Source organism: Rhipicephalus sanguineus, chromosome 10 (assembly GCF_013339695.2).
Source record: "Rhipicephalus sanguineus isolate Rsan-2018 chromosome 10, BIME_Rsan_1.4, whole genome shotgun sequence".
In the NCBI taxonomy this organism is placed as follows: Eukaryota; Metazoa; Arthropoda; class Arachnida; order Ixodida; family Ixodidae; genus Rhipicephalus; species Rhipicephalus sanguineus.
The window spans coordinates 134,923,144-134,943,203 of NC_051185.1; the positions used below are offsets into that span (position 1 = coordinate 134,923,144).

The following is a 20,060-nucleotide window of genomic DNA, read 5'->3' on the forward strand; positions in this document are numbered from 1 at the left end:
CGTCTGTTTGTCTGTTCCGAAACGAGATGCAATTATTTGGTATGAAAGTGTGATTTTTTTCCCTTACTGGCGCACGCATGCGCACATGGTTATTTGTTGTTGGCCTCACGTTTCGAATAAACAGTTGAAGTTTAGCGCTCGACCTTTCTGCTTTCCTCTACTCTTTTCCCATGCTTTCTTTCACAGTTTGCGCTAAAATGTACCCCATAGATTTCAGCCAACTCGCCCAGCAACAAGTCTTACTCAAGTATATTTCTAGTACATTGGGCCCCTTCTGCAACATGCCTACTCCTAGCCACATCAATCATCTGTTTCACATCGTGCAGTCAGTATGCCGGTGAAGGTCAATTTCATTCTGCCTGAGGAAAGGACTTGTGCCAGTCGAGGTCAGTGCCCTTTTCGGTTCCTTCAAGGCTTCGGTGGGACATAAAAAGCGCGTTTGCAAGATTACCCGCTCGGAGTTGTGGAATCAAGTCAGACTCTGCTGGGACCATTTGCGAGTTTTTTGCTACGCCTCCCACCCTCCCTGGATTGCTGAGCAACAATTTCGTAATTTCAAACGCCAGGCATCCCAGGCAACCGAATTCTGGTGGTCAAGATGCATGAGAAGTCTTCTGGAAGTTCCAACTAACAAGAGGGTGGTCGGAAAAGCAGGTGTCTTGGTGCGTGAAGATGTCGCTATCCCGGAGGACATCACCCGCGTTCTTGACAAAGGGCCAAAATACAGTCATGAGCCTGTAATACCAGTCCACGAACTACTAGCCTTGAATAGACGAGTATCGAAGAAAGCCAGTAGTGAAGACCAAGAACGTTGCCTTTTGGAGGGAGTGGATGCTCTAGGTCGGACGGCCAACAAGGTTGGGTTTGGGAAGGCCAGAGACCCAACAAGATCGGTTGTGTCTTTCTTCCAAGAAAATGACTTTCGACTTATGCAGTTGGAAAAGGAAGGGCGCTTTGTGGTGTTCACAGGAGGCGTGTTTAACGACAAGGAGCAACAAGCAATAACAAAGAACTTTGTACCTGTGAAAGCAAAGGCCACAAGAGTTAAGAAAGAAGCTTTAGCGCTGTGTAAGGAACTTAACCTTTCGGACTTAGTGAAGCCAATAAGTGAATGCAAAGGTGATTCATTGGGGGTTTTTTTCACCGCAAAATCGCACAAAGAAAACATTCCTTTCCGTGCCATCGTAAGCGAAAGAGGTTCGTGGAAGCAGTTAATAAGCAGGTTTCTTTTAAAACACCTAAAATGCTTGAAGGTGGATGATCCTCTTATCACCAAATGTTCTACAGATGTGATCAGTTACTTGGAAGGAAACGCATCTATCGCCCACGGTTTTTCTGTAGACGTCATAGATTTGTTCTACTCTGTGCCTCAGCAGCAAATGTTCGCCTCTGTTAGGGATTGTATTGACCGCAATGGGGTAGTAGATTTTCAGAATTTAGTGGGCATGTCTGTTGACAATTTTATGGTTTTATTAGAATTCTACTTAAAGTCTACCTTTATTTCTTTTAACGAAGAGCTGCACGTTCAGCGCCAGGGATATGTATAGGCTCACGTGTCGCTCCGGTGTTGTGTGACATTTTCTTGGCGTCTGTTGACCGTGAACTGCTGAGTACGTTTGACGATAGGTTCTTCCTTAAGGCTTTTAGGTATGTTGATGATTTTTTAATCATTTTAAAGACTAACCATGCTTTTACATTTGACGAGTCCCTTAGTGAAATTTTAGCCGCCTTTCGGCTGCATGGGAAGGGCATGCTCTTTACACATGAATCCCCTTCCTGTAACACTCTCCAGTTTTTAGATCTGTTATTAACCTCTGACGAAAACCATGTTTGTTGGCAGTACAGCCCACGTGCACAGAAAGAGATGCTCCCGTACGATTCTGCCCACTCAAAATTAGTAAAGAGAGCTATCGCTACCAACTGCCTTGAGTCCGCCCTTACGAAGTCGTGTCCTCACGCTATGCAGGTTAGTTTTGAGAACCAATTGGCAAGGCTATATGCAGCCGGCTTCCCGAGCTCGGTCCTAGTGGCCGTTTCGAAAACCCTTCGTCAGTAGGTGAAGGGCCTAAAAAGGAAAACGCCTAGCACTGTCCAAAAAGGAGGCAAGCCCGCAGTGGTCCCGTACGTCCACCAACTTTCCCACAACCTCAAGAAGGTTGCCAATACATACGGTGTGCCGGTAGCCTTCTTGGCTCCACGCAAATTGGCCGGACTGTGTCCGCGAATTAGTCGCGTTGACAGAAAGTTCGGTTGCCAGAAGAAGCACACCAGACCTTATGTGAAATGCACGACGGGCGTTGTATATGAGATACCGCTGTCGTGTGGGAAGACGTATGTGGGCCAAACTGGGCGATGTGTCAACGACCGAGCACGGGAGCATGAATTATCCTGAAAGAATAAAGGAAACGCGCACTTGCCTGCGCATTGCGTAGCCTGCAATTGTGAGCCTCCGCTTCGTGAGATCCAGATCATAGGCAGGAGCAGTGACACATTAGCGCGAGAGTTATTGGAGGCGTTCCATATTAAGAAGAGAGGCACGAGTTGTATTAGTGATACATCTGTTTGTCTGTTCCAAAACGAGATGCAATTATTTGATATGAAAGTGTGATTTTTTCCCTTACTGGCGCACGCATGCGCACATGGTTATTTGTTGTTGGCCTCACCTTTCGAATAAACAGTTGAAGTTTAGCGCTCGACCTTTCTGCTTTCCTCTACTCTTTTCCCGTGCTTTCTTTCACAGTTTGCGCTAAAATGTACCCCTTGGGTACACGTCGTTCTTCGTGATTTTTTTCAGGCGACGATAATCGACGCAGAAACGTAGGGTTCCATCCTTCTTCCTTACTAACACTACGGGAGACGCCCACGGACTCTTGGACGGCTGGATGATGTCGTCGCGTAGCATTTCGTCGACTTGTTACTTAACGGCATCCCTTTCTCGCGTCGAAACCCGGTAGGGACTCTGACGGAGTGGACGAGCATTTTCTTCCGTTATGATACGGTGTTTAGCAAGGGGCCTTTGCCGGACCCGTGATGACGACGAGAAACAGTTCTTGTATTTCTTCAGAATGCATCGGAGCTGTTGCTGTTGGCTGGCGGGAAGGCTTGGGTTTACGTCGAAGGATGGCTCAGGCATTGCGGTTGTCGTTGTACATAAAAAGGCAAACGCATTGTTGACAGCCAAGAGTTCTTCGATGAATGCAATCGTCGTGCCCCTGCTCAGGTGTATGTATTCTTGGCTGAAATTCGTCAGCATCACGCTTCCTTTTCCTTCATACAGCCGAACAATGCCTCTTGCGACGCAAATGTCACGGTCTAGCAGCAAACGCTGATCGCTCTCGATGACACCTTCGATGCATTCAGCCGTTTCGCTGCCGACGGGAATTATGATGCTGGATCTAGGACGAATGGTGACTTGATCCTCGAGCACGTTCAGGGCATGTTGACATCGGTTCGTATCCGGCGGTGTCGGTTTCTCCGACGATAGAGTTATCGACTTGGTCGATGACGGCGCCGTGATGGTTTAAGAAGTCCATGCCAAGAATGACATCCCTCGAGCAATGTTGCAAGATTACGACGCTCGCAGCATAAGTGCGATTAATAATGGTGACTCTCGCTGTGCATGCTCCAGACGGCGTTATTAGATGGCCTCCAGCGGTCCGGATCTCGGGGCCTTCAGAAGCAGTCTTAACTTTCTTCAACATTGCGACGAACGGCCCACTGATGACGGAATAGTCGGCTCCAGTATCGACGAGAGCGGTGAGGTTGTGGCCGTCGATCAGAACGTCGAGGTCGCTAGTCCGCCGTCTTGCGTTGCGGTTACGTCGCGGCGTCGGGTCACGGCTACGTTGGTTTGCATCGCTGCTTCCGCGTTGCGTCGTCAGGTCTGCTTCCGGTCGCAAAGTTTCGTCTTCAGGACGTCGTGCGGCGTGCGGCGGGGCCTCAGAACTTCGTCGCGGCGTCGTCGTCGACGGCGGAGGATCTTCAGCATTTCGTCGTTCAGCAACCGTACCTCCATCGGTTGCTGCCCTTAGTTTTCCGGATACGGGCTAGGCGACCGGCCCCGGTTTGGCCCAGCAGTACTGCCGGCGGTGCGATGATATGTAGCGGCAGGGCGACGGCGAGCGGGAAGGTCGTCGTTCTTGCCACTGTGTTCCGGTGAGGTAGTCGTCGATGTCGCGAGGCCGTTCGCCTTGCTCTGGGCGCGCCGCGTTGACGGCGAATCCGCGCAGCCCCATCTGTCGGTACTGGCAGCGGCGGTACGTGTGGCCGGCCTCCCCGCAGTGGTAGCAGAGCGGGCGGTTGTCATAGGCATGCCAAACGTCGGTCTTTCGGGGGGCTCATCATTTTCCTGTCGGCGGGCGGTATGGTGTCGGTGGTGGTGGCGGCGGAACTGCTGCGGCGGCGCAGCGTCTTGACGCGGGCGAGAAGGGGGGGGGGGGGCGTTGCGTCGGGCTGCAGCAGCATAGCTCATGGCTTCCGGCTGAGCCTGCGGTACTTCGGGAATTCCAAGCGATTGCCGGACTTCCTCGCGGACAACGTCGGCAATTGAATCCATTTGATGCTGCGGCGGGGGTAAAAGCTTCCGCAGTTCCTCCCGCACGATCTCTCGAATCGTTTCACGCAGGTCGTCGGAGCAGACTGATTGAACTTTTGCGTAAGCTGGCGTCGAGCGGCGATTGAATTGTCGGCTGCGCATCTCCAGCGTCTTTTCAATCGTCGTCGCTTCGGAGATGAATTCCTGGACAGTACTCGGTGGGTTCCGCATCAGACCAGCCAACAGCTCCTGCTTTACTCCTCGCAGAAGGAAGCGAACTTTCTTGTCTTCCGGCATTTCCGGGTCGGCGTGGCGGAAGAGTCTGCTCATCTCTTATGTGAAGAGCACCACGTTTTCATTTGGCAGCTGCGAACGAGTTTCAAGGAGCGCTTCGGCCCTCTCCTTGCGGATGACGCTCGTGAATGTAGCGAGGAACCTGGTGCGAAATGTGTCCCACGTTGTCAGGGTTCGCTCGTGGTTCTCATAATAATAATAATAATAATAATAATAATAATAATAATAATAATAATAATAATAATAATAATAATAATAATAATAATAATATCTGGGGTTTAACGTCCCAAAACCACGATATGATTACGGGAGACGCCGTAGTGGAGGGCTCCGGAAATTTCGACCACCTGGGGTTCTTTAACGTGCACCTAAATCTAAGTACACGGGCCTCAAACATTTACGCCTCCATCGAAAATGCAGCCGCCGCGGCCGGGATTCGATCCCGCGACCTTCGGGTCAGCAGTCGAGAGCCATAACCACTAGACCACCGTGGCGGGGCGCTCGTGGTTCTCGAAGCAGGTGCGAGCGGCGTCTTGCAAGGCGAAGTAGACATGCCGTAGCTTGTCTTCGCTGTTCCAGGCATCGGAAACAGCGACTCGGTCGTAGGCTTAGAGCCAGCTTTCCGGGTCTTCGAATGACGATCCGCGGAAGGTTGGCGGCTCCTTGGGCGTCCGGAGAAAGATCGGTGCGGGCGGCACAGCGTCTGTCATCGTCGCTGTGGTCGAGGTCAGGGTCTTTGTTTGCCGGGTGTTTTCAGGTAGAGGCCCGTACTCTGGCGGTAGACCTTGTTGTCTGCGGCTTCCTCGCTGCTCGGCCTTGGCCTCGACGTCTTCTTTGCGACTCGGGCTTGGTTCACGGCTTGACGGGGGCGTCCGGAACATGGACGAACAGCACCTCCACCAGATGTCACGTGGTCGTGACGTCGACGAAGGCAGCAGTCAGCACGTCCGAGATGAAACTCTTTATTGGGCCGAACTTGTGGCCGAGAAATTGAAAGTCAAACGACAGCAATACACTGATAGCGGCCAACTGAGCGTCGACCGTCGATCAACTGACAAGCGGTGAAGCGCGTCGGCATTTAAGCATGTGCCGTCGAATATTCCAGCGTTATCGCTGGCTGTCGCTCAAATTCTAGAATAAGCTCGAGTGTGCGCGTCTTTCGCGCAATCTTACCAAAATGATCTACAATGATTGCGAAGCTCCACCAACAATGAGGCGCGGTTCGTGCTGAGCGTTGCTGACAGTCTTTGTGGGCGAAAACCGAATACAGCCAAAGTGATAATAAGAAACGCACGTGGCAATATCATATCCATCTTTAGCCATAACTACAACCATTTTAACAGCGGAGCTCTTTAGGTCAACCGTGCAGAGCGAGCAGAAGACTATCATATTCTTGAATGGGCACGCGCTCTCTCCTTCATCTTCTGTTTTGCTCCCAAAACACATGCGCCGATTTGTCCCCCGTGGGATGCAATAACTCTTTTGGGCGCGAGAACGAGCAGAGAGAGAGAGAGAGAGAGAGAGAACGACAGAGAAAAAAATAGACACGGATATAAAGATATGTAAAGAGAGAGACACAAAGAAAGAGAGCAAGGCAGAAAGAGAGGGAACAAAAAAACACGGAAAGAAATAGAGAGACAAAGAAACAGAAGAAATAGATAGAATTGCAAAGTGTTAGGCGAGTTGGTAATCTTTTGCAAACGGCATATTGCGCAAAAAAAAAACAGGAACAAGAAACAAAAAAAAGATGGTTGATGTCTCCGTCATAAGAATCGGAATAACACGAAAGGAAAGCTTGCCATTAGAGAAGTAGCTGAATGTTTACTGTACATTGATATAAGAGAGTTTGCACAATGTATATTGATGTCTGGTAGCTATAGCACCGTTTAACGTGGATGCACCCACTTTGCTGATTGGCGGTAAATCTCCATCCCGACGACTAACGTTCATGTTAAATGATTAAACAAACTCTTGTGGTAGCTATAGCAGTTAACGGCGAAAGCGTAATCAGAGAACGAGATGTGATAGCCGGAAGAGCGTTGCATATTGCACGCAGAACTTGGTCCCCATCCCGCGTCATGTTAAAATGTTCTTACGGTAGAATAGCGCAAATACGAAGACGAGAGAGGATGGGAGACGAAAAAGCGTTGCGCTTGTTCGTCTCCCATCCTCTCTCGTCTTCGCATTTGCGCTATTCTACCGTAAGAATGAACCAACTCGCCCAACAAGTCACCTTACTCATGTTAAAATGTGATTGAACGCCACGGCCTTACTAGAAGGAAACGCAGAGCGCATCGTGCCGCCCCGGCAGCCCGGCCGCGATTTTTCTGCGCCGCATTCGAGAGGAGTGACGTCGCAGACACAGTGGCGCCAGCACGGGCGCAGCTATTCGCCTTCGCTGTGCAGTCGCCGTCTGACGCTGCACCGGGGCCGCTTGATAGCGCCTCTGACTGGCGTTTGCAGGTGGGTAACGCCATGGAGAAGGAGAGCGCAAATGCTGCTCGACGGCGCAGAAGAGCCGAGAAGCTTATGTCATCGGATCCCGAAGTAGTTGCCTGGCAATTAGCGGTTACTGTGTTGGGGCCATAGAGACGGCAGCGTGTTACTTCACTGACCACAAAAATAAATATGCATGTGCCACATAATACGTATACCGTGTGTGTGTCATTGGAGCAGCAGTAAGCATGACAATCAAGCTAATCCTAGACAATCTGGAAAGCTAAGAATAATCAGCTGAACCTGTGATAACGCTACGTATATCCTGGCATAGCCGAGCTAAGCCACTGCAAGTATTTGGTTTCGATTAGCGTGATGCTACGAGCGAGGCCGACGCTTTTACAACGCTTGGGTTAAGGTCGCCGCCTCGTGGTGTGTTAAGGCATTGACAAAATTGAACTGCTATTCAAAACGCGCCATATGGGACGGACGTGTAACACGTTGCAGGTGCTAATCGCGGAGGCCATAGTAATGACGAATTACTTTACCGCTCCCAAAGGGTAACACCACCCCGCCGACCGCGAGAGTGGTAGATATAAAAGGCGCGTTTGTAAAGCTTCTGGGGTCTGTGATCGTGGCGCAGTGGTTAGCGTGCCCGGCATCTGTTGTTCCGGACCGAGCGGTCGTGGGTTCGATGCCCGTTGACGGAACTTTCTTTCTTTGCCATCTGTCATGTAAATTTTTTCGACGTCATTTCCGTGACGGAAATACGTCACTGAAGTCTTGGTAGACCCCGGCATAAAACACTTTCGTGTTAAAAAACACGAATCGTTGGTTGTTCCTGGTTTTTTGCCCTGGTTGTTGGCGCAAAACGCCCTTGACGATGAAAGACTGGGAAAGAAAGATCCACCAGAGCACGCCTGTCTCGCACCCAGGCTGCCGGCGAGCCGAGCGGATACTCTTCCACGCAGACGCCGGGCTGGCCGGACTGCCAAGTCCAGTGTTGGTTGCGCTATGTAAACAGGGCAAGCTGCAGTTCTGGGGCTTTAAAGTGCGAAAAAGTACCCGTTCACGCCGCTTCCGCGTATAACAGCTCGTCTGGGCACTACTGAGTCGTCTTTGGATGCCAAAGCAAGTAGCTCAACAGGAGGATATTACTTAGCACTGTCTGCGGCGATCACGACCCTCCATGGGAATAGTGCCGGTGTGGTATTTTCACCTTCGCCGCGAGTGGATAATCGCAATTCAAGCAGAAAAACTAGGAGTCGAGTGAAAATGCACGAGTAAGTACACTAAATGCATGTATTCTATAGCGTGATACCAACCTATTCCATTTTACGAACCAAATTTGCGTGACACGCTGCTGGCTTGAAGGCACCGCAAGCTTTTTGTGGGGGTGCGCTTATAACTTTGTGCGTTTCCATTGTCGAAAATGTAGTGTGAGGTAGTGCTTTCAAGCACAAGCAATCAGCATTCTTTGCCCATTTCAACGTAGTATCAAGCTTTAGTGCATTTGATGGCATCCACGCCTTCAAGATTACAAGCTTTCGTCTTCAAACGGTAGTAAATGGTACGGTGTTCCTGAACAGCTGGCCGGAATTCCGTGCTTTCATTTCAGTGTTTGATGTCCACAAATTTATTTGCACACGAGACATCGAGCTGCACATAACACATATATTGGCACGTGAGTAAAGAGCACTCGCGCCAGTGTCCTTTACGTCGCAGGCATAGCACTAGCTCAAGCAGCTAAATTTTTAGCATACTTACACAGCACACATTTAGTAAAAGACATCTGGATTCCGCCCATTTCAATATTGGCTTAACTAAGAGTGGCACACTTTCGCTTGTAAAGCATAATCGTTACAGGATTAAAATAGCACAGATAGCTTCCAAAAGGGATCGATGAACGATACTGCACGTGACACTCCCTGATAGCACGATTTTGTGAGCAAGACGCATTATTGTAAGAGTGCTCGCGAAACAAAAATTACGTTCCGCTAAATTACCCGCAAAGCGTACTCTAATTATTACGCGATGCATGTTGCGATGATGCCTTTTCGCAAAACTTTGTGCGCAATATGTAATATGTGGAAACAAAGCATCGTTTAACTATTTCGCGAGCTGCACTGCAATTACGACTCACGCGTACCACAGCACGGACGTTTTTTAACACATGTAACAGCGTACGTACCTGACAAGGTTACTTCTGCAGCCTGCACAGCACGTACTGTATACATTGTAGACTTGCATGAGCAAGGTGTTCTTGATGTTCCAATAAAAACAGCGAAAATGACCTGGCTAGAAAAAACGCGAAACACGCTCTCCGACGGGCTGAGTTTCTAGAGTTTCGTCTTTCTCTGCGTAGCGTCTGCTGGCATGGCAGTCCGGGCATGTTTTGTCGCGTGGGCGATAGATGGCGCGACGCGCGATGCAAATATGGCGCTATGCATGGAATTTGCTGTGTTCTCGTCTATAGAAAGAGCGAGAAAAGAAAGAAATAGATAGAGAGAGAAATACAGAAATAGGAATACACACGGAGAAAAATAGACAGCAAAAAACAGAAAGAAAGAGAGGAAGAAAGCAAAAGAAAACAAGACAGACCGCCCAGCTCCGCACTTCTCCTTCAGGCTTGGCACCATTAGCGGTAGGCTGCCTTCATTCTCTCTCTCTCTCTCTCTCTCTCTCTCTATATATATATATATATATATATATATATATATATATATAATTTTTTGTTCAGGGTTTTACTGAGACACACCGGAAGTAGGTCACCGGAAGGAACTGCGCAAGAAACAAGCGCGTCGCTCGGTGGGCGTGGTGCAAGGAATACGGAAAAAGACGCACCATCGAATCGGACAGCCTGTTCATGTCGGGGAGGACGTAGAACTTGATGCCTTCGAAGGCGCCGGGTAATGTAAGGCCGCGCACCAACAAGATGAAGAGGAGCAGGTAGGGGAACAAGGCAGTGAAGTAGACCACTTTGCCGGTCCACTTGACGCCTTTCCAGATGCAGAAGTAGCAGAGCACCCAGGCTATGAGCAGAGTGATTGCCAGCGGCAAGCGCAGGTCGCCCGGTTCGTGCAGGCCTCCCGTGATCTGCAGCACATTGCCCCTGCGCAGTGATTAGGACATTTCAGTCATTGAATAAAACTCGTTCCTGGCCGGATTCCTTTCTACTTGCAAGGGAAGTTGATATGGGCAAATTCTACACAATGACGCAGTAAGAAAACGCAGACAACTGCGAACATTGAACTGTTCCTTTTGTCGTCGCTCTTTATAACATGCGCATAATCACTCATGCGCAAGCAGAGTTAATCATCTTGCGAACACTCCTAGTCGTTCTTTATAACATGCGCATAATCAATCATGCGCAAGCAGAGGTAATCACCCTAACACCATTCCTGTTCACTTTTTAAAACACGCGCATAATGACTCATGCTCAAGCAGATGTAATCACCTTGTCAACATTCCTGGATTACAGCAAACCACGCAGAAAAAACAATCTGATTGTCAAATAATGAAATGCAAGTGTCATTTCCGCAAGCGCTTCCCCTTAAGCATATATATATATAAAGCTTCCATCAGTTCAGAGACAGTTGAATTTTTCGCCCAAAATTTTGACCGCTCCGAAATATGGTTTGAGCCTTCCACTACGGCGTCACTCATAATCATATCGTGGTTTTGGGACGTTAAACCCCAGATATTATTATTATTAATAAATATGGCTTGCAGATGTAAGCCTGAAATGCGCTGACAAATTCCCGTTGTCATTACTCCTAATTGACACCTCTTGTTCATATGGACAATGAAAAACAGTAAGCTAACGCTACACAGAAATTACTTGAATTACTAAAGGCTAACCCGAAACGCTTTTGGGAGACTATCCGGGGAAATACTCATAAAAGTGGGATATCATTCCTGACATGTTCTGGGGACCCTGCAGCAGAGCATTTGTGTTCTACTCTGCTCAACGAAACTTTCGCCTTGTCATTCTCATCACCTAGCCTTCTTGGTCCGATGCCTGAGATAAGTCCTACTGACTACCACTTAATGGATCCCATTGTTTTCAACTCCACCGGCATCAAAGCCATCATTCACAAGCTAAAATCTAAAGCATCATGTGGCGTGGACGAAATCAATGCTATATTCTTAAAAAGCACTGCTGAATACTGTTCTATCATACTAGAAAGCATTTACTCACAATCGTACAATACTAGCACTTAACCGTACGACTGAATAACCGGTAGAGTAATCCCTATTGACCAATCAGGACCATCCCATGAACCACAGAATTATAGACCGATTTCTCGTACATCAGTTCCTTGCGAAGTTATAGAACATATAGTTTACACACATCTGGTTAATATTCTTAAAAATACCAACTTCTTCACAGCTATGCAGCATGGTTCCGCAAAAATGTTTCCTGTGACACCCAACTCATCGCCTTCAGTAATTTACTGCATACTAATCCAGATCGCGGTTTTTTAACAGATTGTATATTTCTTTACTTTTCTAAAGCATTTCACAAAGTGAACCATGCACTGCTACTTCATAAACTAAGCGTTATAAACATCGACTCAGCTGTAATTAATTGGATCCGCGCCTTTCTGACATCACGTGTTCAATTTGTAACCGCTAACGTCGCTGACTTGTCATTGGTTCCTGTTGATTCTGGGGTCCCGTAAGGGTCTGTGCTTGGCCCACTGCTATTTTTAATCTACATTAATGACTTGCCCACTAATGTCTCCTCGAAAATATGCCTGTTTGCAGACGATTGCGTCTTGTATCGAAAAGTGACTGATGCCGCAGACATTTCACTAATTCAGGAAGGTCTTAATAACATAACTAAGTGGTGTCGATTATGGCGGATGGAATTAAACGTTAAAAAATGTAAAAGTATGAAAATTTCCCGTTCTGAAGTGACCTCCCCTACTTACACACATAATAACATTCCACTAGAATGCGTAACATCATACAATACTTGGGTGTTCATATTAGCAGTAACCTATCGTGGAACATTCATATTGATTACACAACCACCAAGGCCACTGGCACATTAGGACACTTTCGCCGGAAGTTTTCGCGAGCACCATCATCGCTAAAACTACTTCTGTACACAACTTTCATTCCTCCGAAGCTTGAGTATGCATCGTCAGTATGGGACATCGGATATGATAACCACATAAAATCACCAGAAAAAATAAAAATCGCTCAGTCCGTTTCATTCTACACAACTATCAAAGAACTGCGAGTGTTACTAACATGAAAGACATCCCACACCTTCCAGCAATATCACACCGCAGGAAACTATCTCGACTCTGTCTTTTCCATAAAATCTATTACCACAACTCATAGTTACATTCTATAATCATGCAGCCGCCGCCGTACATTTCATCGCGCATCGACCACCGCCATAGAGTAAACATTCCATGGAGCAACACCGTCGGTTTTGCGCATTCATTTCTCCCCACAACGACCAGAGATTGGGACAATCTTCCTGCATCACTCGCAAGCATAACTAATACCAATAACGTCAAAATCGAACTTCAGAGTTTCTTTTCAGGTTAGCATAGGTCAGTGCTTGTTTTACATCTTTGATTGTTCTGCATTTTCCTTGCTTTGCTGCTCGATATTTCGTTTTACGAATGGCTACTTTTTGCGCATTATGTTTTCCATTATATCTTTCTTAGCAGTGTATTCAACGACCTCATCTTCTAACACTCTCGTGCTAAGTGTTTTTGATTGCCGTGTTATTCAATTGGCGTACTTTTGCCTTTGTTACTGCAACCGAAATTTGTTAAAGGTGACTTCGCAATATTTTTATTTGTGTTTTGTAACTATAACCAAGTACTTATTATGTGTTAACTTTTTGCCCCTCCCCTCTTCACTCTACATTTGTACCCGTAGGGTATTTTAAATAAATAAATTTATAAAGAGTCACAATACTAGTCACAATCTAAACAGGTTCGTTGTTTCTCTACATGATACCTCTCCTAATACATGCGCACAGCATAATTTGTTCCTCTCCATACGAGGCTGCCGAAAAAAGTAAGCATGGCGACTCGGAAGTATTGCGCATACCGAAACCTTATCAATCGGTATCATCATCATCGCCTGACACCGCTCGCTGCAAGGCAAAGACCTCTTGCGTGTTTCACCACTTAACGCGGTCCTGTGCTAGCTTGCGAACACGTTGTCCCCATGAATTCGTTATTCCCCTTTGTCGACCGAAATTCCTGCCTATCGAAATTTCTGAAAGCAGTCCTACAGCACTGCACTCAACAACTACGACCAGTCCCATGTCACTCGTCTGACCACAGCATGCTAAAGCGAAAGTCTTTAATGTCCCATACTCGCGGCGTCCGTCGTCCGTCCGTGCCCTGCAACGGTGCCCGTTGTGGCCTCTTCCCCGCACACTCAATCACGTGATGGCACAGTGGCGCATACCAACATTTGCGCGTTCCTCCTTCCAACGCACGTCGCGCAACTGTTGCGCAACGCGGCGACGGCGTTCAGCGGCGGCGTCCGTCCGTCAACGCGCAACAGTTGTGCGGTGCTCCTTCCAACGCGTGTTGCACAACTGTTGCGCCAGGCGGCGGCGGCGTCCGTCTGTGCCCCAACGGGATGGTAAAATCGATGAACGATTAATCGATTAAAGGAGCACCGTTAGTCGATTAATCGTCATCGATTTCCGCCTCTCAGTTAATCGAATTAATCGATCAAAACTCTTCGATTAATCGATTACGGCAACCCCCCCACCCCCAATACCGCCCCTTGGCCAGTGCGCATGAGTGCGAGGCGAGCGATACCGAAACAAAGTCGAGCGCAGCTACTCTTTTAAATGCGGAGCATTTCTTAGTCGCACCTGCGGCGTCGGCCGCCGTCCACACCGCCACTGCGCATGCTCGGCTCGTCTCGTGCCGGCAACAAGCCTTTCCTCTCCCTCCCTCGCATGCTCGGCTCATCTCGTGCCGGCAGCAGGCCTCTCCTCTCCCTCCCTCCTCCCTCCCTCCTCTCGATCGAACGCGGGCGGTGTGTAATAAGCGGCGGAGCGCGCGTTCGGAATTCAGTCAAGGGCGCCTTTACTTGGCTTTCGCTTGACTTGACACTTTGCTTGACTCGAGTAGCTAGGATGGAAGCAACAGTACCTTCAATCAGCGTCCCACCACTCGTTGAAGGCAACGTTACCCCACCCTCACCGTCGTCGGCGTCAACAACAGCAAGCAACGCAGAAGACAAGGCTGCGAAGAGACGAGCATACGACGCTGAACGCAAGCGTTTGAAGCGAGCTGCGGACTCGGAACTTCGTGCACGAGAAGCTGCTGCGAGACGGCAACGACGGACTGCGGATCCTTCATTCGGGGAACGAGAAGCAGCTGCGAAACGGCAACGACGGGCTGCGGATCCTGAACGTCGGGGTCGAGAAGCAGCAACCGTTCGTGAACGTCGAGCAGCGGATCCATCACTCGGGCAGCGCGACGCTTCTGCGAAACCCCTCAATTACGCAACATTCACGCGATACCCCCACCACTCTGCGACGCATTTACTCGAGTTCCCTCCGTGGGAACATGCGGGCGACATTTTTTTCACTACAGCGCATATTTGTACGCTAGTACAACGAGCCCAAAGCCGGCGGCGGCCCTATCCCATAGAGGCAGAAATCAACTCGCCCTGGTTTCCGTCGTATTCGGTGTCTATATACTGGACAAGGGTGTCAATGCAGGCTAGTTGGTATTTCATTGCAGGTTTTGGGTGTAGCGCCGCGTACGAATTGGTAAGAAAGAAGATGACAGGAAAGAGACGCCTGTCAAATCGGTGTCTATCTCTAAGCTCTGTCCAAAGATTCAAGCCCTGGCAGGAGGCGGCCCCACCCCGACGAGGCAGAGATGCACTTGACCGCTTCTCATAGCTCACAGCCTACTGCATTCACCTCCTCTCTCCCCCTTTCTTATATCGTGTGCTGGTTAACCGTCGGCAAAGTGCACGGGATGCTTGTTTGCCATATTGCGTTATTATTACATTTTGTTGTGTACACTGTTTCCTTTGTCATGTCAAATGCCGAGCAATCGCAAGAGGAACGCGGTGTGGACGTTGTCGACAGAAGCTTAAAAAACCACGACTGCGATGTGTGATAAAGGTGGTAAGCATTACTCGAAGCCAGCGGCGGAAACTCTTTGGATATCACCTGCTTCTCTCCCACTTTATTAATGTGCCAAAGAGTAATGGTCATGACTAAGATTACAGTGTTGAAGACTCCGTTCCCGAAGGCTCGAATCTGCCTCTTCAGGGAAGTTATCACTATCTAGCTACTTAGCCAAGATCCTTTCGGTATCTTCTCTTGAAAATCAGGTCGCTCTTCAATTACATAAGCCATTTTTATGTTTCAAAATGTTGGACTGTTCTTAATTCGTATTCTTTCAAAAAGCTGCGTCCTCTTCGCAGGACCTCTTCCTTGGTCCCTGTGTTTTCAGCGCTATGAAGCGGAAAATGTAGACTCAGCAGCTCTCTTGACATAAACACACATAATAGACAAAACCCAGCACGTGCAATTACGACCTCGTCTCCACCTGCAGCACAACAGGTGCCGCCTTTAGTTCGGCGAATATGCAGCGTAAGGAAGCGCGCTCGCGGATTATGAAAATAGTCCAACAGACCCTGGAGAAAAGCAGCTTTCAACTAACGCTTGCATTCCCACTTCAGCCAGCCTATAGAGGCCCCCGTCTTCCGCTGTTACGCGAAAGGAGGACGGTCGCGACACACAATTTGTTCTAATGAGAACTAACAGACAAAAAAGCCAAGGAATGTACAGGGGATTATGAAACGGTTAAGCGCACAAAGACGAGAACAAGAAGACGACACACAGAGCATCAGTTGGAAGTAGCGCTCTGTGTGTCGTCTTCTTGTTCCCGTCTTTGTGCGCTTAACGGTTTTATAATGTCAGTGTACCAACTAGCTCGGACCCAGCCTCTTATTCAGTACAGGGGATGTTATTTGTAGTAATTGTGATGTAAATGTGAAGAAAGTAAAGTGGACGAAAAGGTAACTTGCCGCTGGCAGAAACCGAAACCTTCGAATAACGCGTACGATGCTCTACCAACTGAGCTACGGCGGCGGTCATCCCCCGGTCCACTTTATGGGGTATATGTATTTTTCTTTGAGCTTAACAAAGAAAAACGAGCCCTTAAAGTTCTCGTTTTTTTTATGTTCTAATGTCTGATACATTAGACACGCTCACACTCGGTGGTCTAGTGTTTACGGTGCTCGACTGCTGACCCGAAGGTCGCGAATCCTGGCTGCGGCGGCCGGTTTTTCGGTGGAAGCGAAAATGCTTGAGGGGCATGTACTTAGATTAAAATGCACATTTAGAACCCCAGGTGATCGAAGTTTCCGGTGCCCTCCAATACGGCGTCTCTCATAATCATATCGTGGTTTCTTACGTAAGACATCAGATGATAATAATAATAATAATAATAATAATAATAATAATAATAATAATAATAATAATAATAATAATAATAATAATAATAATTGGTCTGTTTGAGGGCAGTATACTGCTGTGCAATCTCGCATGGGTGACCTGAAAAAAGGGATCTCATCAGTCTGCAGTTATAGTATTATTGATGGCTTCCACAATATCTAACGTACAAACGGACAAAAGATGGCGTCCCTACGTGTGTGAGCGTCTTATTAATTTCCTCTTCCTCCTCGTCTCTGCTTTGCCTTTCGCGGGATTTCGCCCCGCTGCATGTTTCCGGTGCGTCTTCTTCACCAGTGTGGTAGCCGACAGCGCCTCCTATTCAGGTGCGCTCGAGAAGGCAGGCTTCGAGGAAATACGACCTGCGGCCGAATCGTTCATGGGTGATGGCCACAGATCTTTCAATCCGTGACATCACCCAAAGACGACGGGCACCCTGTAACCATTGGGCGAAAGTGCGAATTCTCACGAAGACGCACATGCGCAGATGTGATCTCTAGCGCATCTGATAGAAAGTCTTCGGTCGAGAACAAACACAAACAATGCCTCTCAAACAATGAGATATCCTTTCTAAAGCACCCGTCAAAAATGTAGATTAATCGATTAATCGATTAAAACATCACATCGAAAGCAATGAATCGATGAAACGGTAAATCGACGAACGATTAACGATAAATCGATTAAAAATTTTAATCGACCATCCCTACACACTCTCTCAGCAATCACGTGATGGCGCGCGCGGCAACGTTTTTAGACGTCTCGTTCCGCAGTCGAGTTGGACAGATGGCTCGCAAGTGACCCGGTGATGATTCCTCGGCAAGCGGTTCGGAGAAGAGCCCCAGGAATACGGCTTCCACCGATAACATGGCACAGTCAGTCGAATGGCCACAGGCTTTCGCCGAACACACTTTGGAATTTACAACGTGTCCTTCAACTTTTTAGGGGCGAAGCTCCTTAAGGCGGCATCCGTTCGTCCCTCGTAGTCGTAGTAGTGCGTAACCAGTCGTAACGCTAGTACCAGATCTTGACCTCCAAGGTGGTGCCGGTGGGAGATTTTTCCTGTGCGTTGTTGAACAATAAAGAATTCGCAGCGTGCGCGTTAACTAAAAGCCGAATTCTTCTGTCTCTCATTCCCCATTAGCAGCCATTGGCACGTTCCAGTAGGAAACGTTAGTAGAAGTAGAAGTGTAAGTGTTAGCTAAAAGCCGACTTCTTCTGTCTCTCATTCCCATTAGCAGCCATTGTTTACCTCCAAGGTAGTGCCTGGTGAGATTTCTCCTGTGCGTGATTAAACAATAAAAATTTTGTTCAAAACGCCGTTGATTGATGAAATAAACCAACGAAAGACGCCAGATGTTTTCTAAAAGCAAAACTAAAGAACGCCAGATGTTTCTAAAGCAAAACGAAAAGACGCCAGCTGCTTAACGAAAGACGCCAGATGTTTTCTAAAGCAATGGTTTTCTAAACAATGAAAATTCACAGCGTACATGTAAAATTAAAGTGAGCTGCAAGTCGTCATAACTCATCGAACCTTTAGTATAAACGCGCCCGATCTCACGTCGGTGATGATGTACTGGGCAGAATTCACGGAAGATTCACGGTTTACCGACGAACCTCCGCAGCTTCGCCCACTCATCATCATTCACTCCGTGGATATGCTGTGATTTTTTTGTTCACCAGGCGCTTATATCTTCGTCACGTAATTATCAGACGAGACGCTATAAAGGCGTCTCTTAAGCCTGTTTCACATGCGAGCGACTGAGCGGCGGGGCCCGCGGCGAATGAGCGGCGACAGGACGCTCGGACGCGGCTTCGTTTCACATGCACCGCTTTTGCGCGGCGCGCGCCTCTGCGATGCGCAGTGATGGTTGTGGAAAGCGCCCGTTACCCGCGGGTTTCCTTTCTCCGAGTTCGCTTCTTTTGGTGCACTTGGGTTGCCAGTTTCACCAGCCTTCTACTTCGGTGATCGATTTTCACGCGCCTAAACCTGCAATGACGAAAATGTGCAGTGTATCAGAGTGCAATTAAACAACTTCAGTAGTCACGTTTATTTCTGTTCCAGCTTTCTTTTTTTACCACGCAAGTTTTCTTGCACGCCCATACACTTGGCCATGGAAAAGCAAAAGAAAGAATTGGTTTTTGTGGTTTTAAGCTTTCACAGTGCTTTCGGTGGCTTTTGCTCTCGAATGCCGCAAGGCGTTGGTGCGCCGTCTGGGCCGGCAACCATTGCAAACACACAATGTCGTCGTCTGGGGTGCTCGCATTTGTAGTCTTCGGGGTACGTGACCATTGAAAAAAAAAAAAGAAAACAAATAAACTATTCGAACGTGCTGGGCCAGAGTAGTAAAAAAAAAACTGAAACATGTCCTGCGACCAACAAGTGCGCAGTACCGTAGGGTCCCCCTGTACGGACCTGTGTTGGTGCCACGATTCGATAAAGATACAAAAGAACAAAATGACACGTGTAAACGATTTGTCTGCTTTGATGGAAGCGCAGTAAAGAACAACAAAAGGAAAAGAACGGCGTTTCTACACTGCCAGCTCGTTACAGCGAATGTCGTCTGCTAGGAAACCGAGTTCCTCTTGGAGCACGCGCCCACTCCTCGACTCCGCCCTTGCAATCACGTGCTCCCTACGTCATTGCTCTCCCATTGGGTGACCTTGGGCAGACGCTCTGCCGCGAGCGAATTTTTCCAATTCCGGCGATCTCGATCGCTGGCGTTACGAGCGTCCACTGGTCGCTCTTAAAACCTGTTTTTGGGCTCCCGCGACGGCAGCCGCTCCGCTCTTGGAGCAAAATCGCTCGCATGTGAAACAGGCTTTACTCCATCCTACGACGGGCCGTACCACGTCGTCCACAAGACGCCGAAGAACGTTACGAACCTATTTAATGGCCGTGAAGAGGTCGTCTCATTGGACTGCCTCACACCGGCCTACTTAGAGACGCCTCCCCAGGAGCTCCTTAGAGATATTGCCGGCATATCGACCGATATCCAAGCCACCACAGCAGCCGCATCTACCCGGCAACGACACCTACATTTCGCGGTTCCATCTTGGCGGAGTATAGTTACTGTATATGCTTCCTGCGGCAGCACAGTTGCGCGTAGGCCCGCCATCTTGTGCGCTGCTGAGCACACGTTAGGCAGGAAAGCCGCTCCTTTCTAATGTACGAGATGACGCGGCCCCGCGTGCTTTCTCGCTGGCGGAAAAAGACTCGCCTAAAAAATAATAATAATAATAATAATAATAATAATAATAATAATAATAATAATAATAATAATAATAATAAATAACATTGCGGGCAGTTCGCGCTAAGTCGCG

General features: G+C 48.3%; 1 protein-coding gene across 1 annotated transcript in view; it reads right to left on the bottom strand.

The window, feature by feature from the left end:
• The window catches only part of LOC119372477 (sodium- and chloride-dependent GABA transporter 1), a 1,056,622-nt gene that overhangs the window by 339,657 nt on the left and 696,905 nt on the right, over positions 1 to 20,060 (bottom strand). Inside the window, exon 4 of the mRNA XM_037642952.2 lies at positions 10,109 to 10,376. Within this exon, the coding sequence (XP_037498880.1) occupies positions 10,109 to 10,376 (268 nt within the window). The remainder of the gene's footprint in view (positions 1 to 10,108; positions 10,377 to 20,060) is intronic.